This window comes from Monoraphidium neglectum, assembly GCF_000611645.1.
Source record: "Monoraphidium neglectum strain SAG 48.87 unplaced genomic scaffold scaffold05283, whole genome shotgun sequence".
Classification (NCBI taxonomy): domain Eukaryota; kingdom Viridiplantae; phylum Chlorophyta; class Chlorophyceae; order Sphaeropleales; family Selenastraceae; genus Monoraphidium; species Monoraphidium neglectum.
The window spans coordinates 636-3,375 of record NW_014008347.1 but is presented as its reverse complement, the minus strand read 5'-3'; the positions used below and the strand labels follow the sequence as shown (position 1 = coordinate 3,375).

Genomic DNA, 2,740 nt, shown 5'->3' with positions numbered 1-2,740 from the left:
CTCGGTGCCGCGCTCGCACCCGCGGCACGTGGTCGTGCCCGGCCGCCAGGCGTCGCCGGCCGCCGCGGGCCGCAGCGGGAACGGGCGCCACATAACATACCAGGCCGCGACGGGCCGGCCGATGGAGATCCCCAGCTCTGTCATCAGCGCCGCCGTCGCCGCCGCCGCGGCGGCGATCGCAGCTGCGGGGCCTGCGGCCGACCCCGCGCCGGCGGGGGCGCCGCAGCCGCCCAGCACATCCGTTGTGCCCGCCGCCGCGCCTGAGCAGGCCGGAGTCCTGGCCAGGCGTGGCACCGCGCCAGTAACGCCCGTGGCCCCGTTGACGGGCGCTGCCGAGCCCGACACGCAGCAGCCGGGCGCCCTCGACGGCCCCCCTGTGGCGGCGACGCCGGAGCCGCTGCCCCTTCAGGCGGCCGCCTGACAGGTCCCGCATGTCCGCCTGCGGCGCGACCCTTGCGTCGGCGGCGCTCGATTTGCGGCAGGCTCTCAGCGTGGCGTTGAGCCCCGCTCCCAATCCGCGCCACCAACCTCACCCAGAGCGGCCCCTCTGTTTCCCTGTTTTCTTTCACTTCTCGCGCCTCAACAGGGTGGATTTCGGCCATCACACAAACAAAAACTCACACGGAGAGCACACTCAGCACCCATCCAGCACCCATCCAGCACCCACGCGTGCATCGGCCCCCCGTGGCGCATTTCATCCAAGTGGCACGTGGTCAACCGTTGGTCAACGACTGGAATGGGCATTTCCTTACCGGCATCTCCTTCCAAGCAATTTCTCACTGCTAGCAGTCACGCAGAGACACAGGATAGATGGCCCACGTTTTTAAGGGGAGGGAGCAGGCGGACGCGCTGGCCCGGGATTGCTGGCTGCCTGTCATACCCGTCATGCAGGGTGACGCACGCCTGCCAGTGGGTCTTCTCTTTTCCGCGGCCTGCTGTGGTGGGGGCTTTTCTCTCGCCCACAAAGGCGTCTTGCGCGTGTACCTGGGCACAAAGCACCAACGCCCAAACTGCAGCCAAGCACGGGCTCCCATGCGTGAGGCCGCCACCGTCCAGCCGCATTACTCGACAGACAGCCAACAGCTTTCGATTCTCCATTTCCGACTGGTTCCCCCCCCCCCCAAAAAACACAGCCCGAGCGCTGGGCGGTCCGCAACGCCGCATGTTGCGTTGTGGCCGCCGCTGGTGGCCGCGTCCACCATCGACCGCCCGGGCGCGCCAAGCAATTCGCAAACCTGCATCCGGCCCCCAGGCTTCGCTCGCGCCGCGCCCAACCCTTGCAGAGCAAGCGGGGCTATTTGTTGCAGGGCTGGCCCTGAATCCAATGCACTTGAGCCGTGATTTTGAAACCCAATCGTCCCCGCCAGCGCCACGACGCGTGCACCCTGGCTGCGCTCGCTCCCGCAGCTGCCCGCCAGCTGCCATCTCAGCCACACCCCTGGCTCGTGCGCGCGGCGCTGCCATCTGGCATTCACCCAACGAGTAATGACCGAGGCAAACAAGGGCGGTTTGTCAGTTGAAGAGGTGTTCGTCAATCTTGATCCAAAGTTGGCAACTCGCCGGTTGGCAGCTACTGGTATCACATCCTATTCGCCTAGTGCTGTAGATGGGTGGCAATCAGGTCAGCGGTCCATCACGGCGTTCACCCTTGCAACAGAGATGGCACCACTTCGTTTTGTTGGAGAATACTGTAGTGGCATGACGGGTACATACGAAGTTACTGTATGGCTCTCCTGGTGCATTGTAATGTGACTCACCTGCACCTGAGTAATTAGCGTGCATGACAAACGTTGCGCGTACGCAGAAGACAGTGCGACATGAAGCCCCGCGACCTTGGCATACCTTGATGATCGAAATGGCGCACCTGAAGGGTCAGCGCTCCGGTCTGTCGACACTGTGGAGATCATAGGTTCCGGCAGCGCACGCCATTCAGCCTCAACTATCAATGATAATATAATTTTGGTATGGAAACAGTCGCCGAGGATGGTACTGGCAGTCGGGCCGCGGCAGCGGGCGCTGCCCCGCCATCTCAAGGCAGCGCCGTCGCGGAAGTCCGCCCCAGCGGGACGGCCGGCGGCAGCTGGCCCGCGGGCGGCGGGGGCGCCCTACGTGGGGCGGATGAGCTCACGCGCGCAGGTGGGCAGCCGGTCGCCGAGCGGCGCCTGGCGCGCACACATGCGTGGCTGGCTGTAGGCGACGCATCGAACCTGCCGCGCTTCAGATTCGACTTTGTAGTGTTTGAAGCTGCGCCTGGGGCCCCCGCTGGAAGATGTGCAGCGGCAACCTGACGACCACTCCCCATGCCCGCCTGTGATGGCCCCCCCTCTGTGAGCGTGCTCTTTTACCTTTTACAGCACATGTGCCTTGCACTCTCCGCAAAGTTGCCGCGAGCGTCACCCCTGCCACGCAGGCCCGTCCGCACCCCCACCCCCCACCCCCCACCCCTGTTCCCGTCTTTCCTGCAGGTCGGGGCCGCCCGAGGCGGGGCGCGTCAGCTCACTACCAGAGAGATCCGGAGGTGAGCGCCGCGCACCACTCCAAACCTGAAAACGCCCTTGCCTCCGCCTCGTGACATTCGCTCGAACGCAACGAATTCGGCCAGCCGCCAGGGGGCTCTCCCGCAGCAGCTGGCGGGCGCGGCGGATCCCACGCCGGCCCCGCGGCCCGCCGCCGGCGCTCGAGCCCGCTGTCTCAGGGATGCCCCTTCCTTGCCGTCCGTCTGCAACCCACAGATACACCG

At 65.9% G+C, this 2,740-nt stretch overlaps 2 protein-coding genes across 2 annotated transcripts; both read left to right on the top strand.

Annotated features, from left to right (window-relative positions):
- Window positions 1-49: 49 nt before the first annotated feature.
- MNEG_15391 (hypothetical protein) lies at window positions 50-421 on the top strand (the record flags this gene model as incomplete). The annotated part of the gene is made up of 1 exon (XM_014036139.1): window positions 50-421. A coding segment is annotated over one exon (372 nt), but the record flags the coding sequence as incomplete, so codon positions are not given.
- A 1,543-nt stretch (window positions 422-1,964) lies between these two features.
- On the top strand, window positions 1,965-2,136 carry MNEG_15390 (hypothetical protein; the record flags this gene model as incomplete). Its single annotated transcript, XM_014036138.1, has 1 exon — window positions 1,965-2,136. A coding segment is annotated over one exon (172 nt), but the record flags the coding sequence as incomplete, so codon positions are not given.
- Window positions 2,137-2,740: the final 604 nt, after the last annotated feature.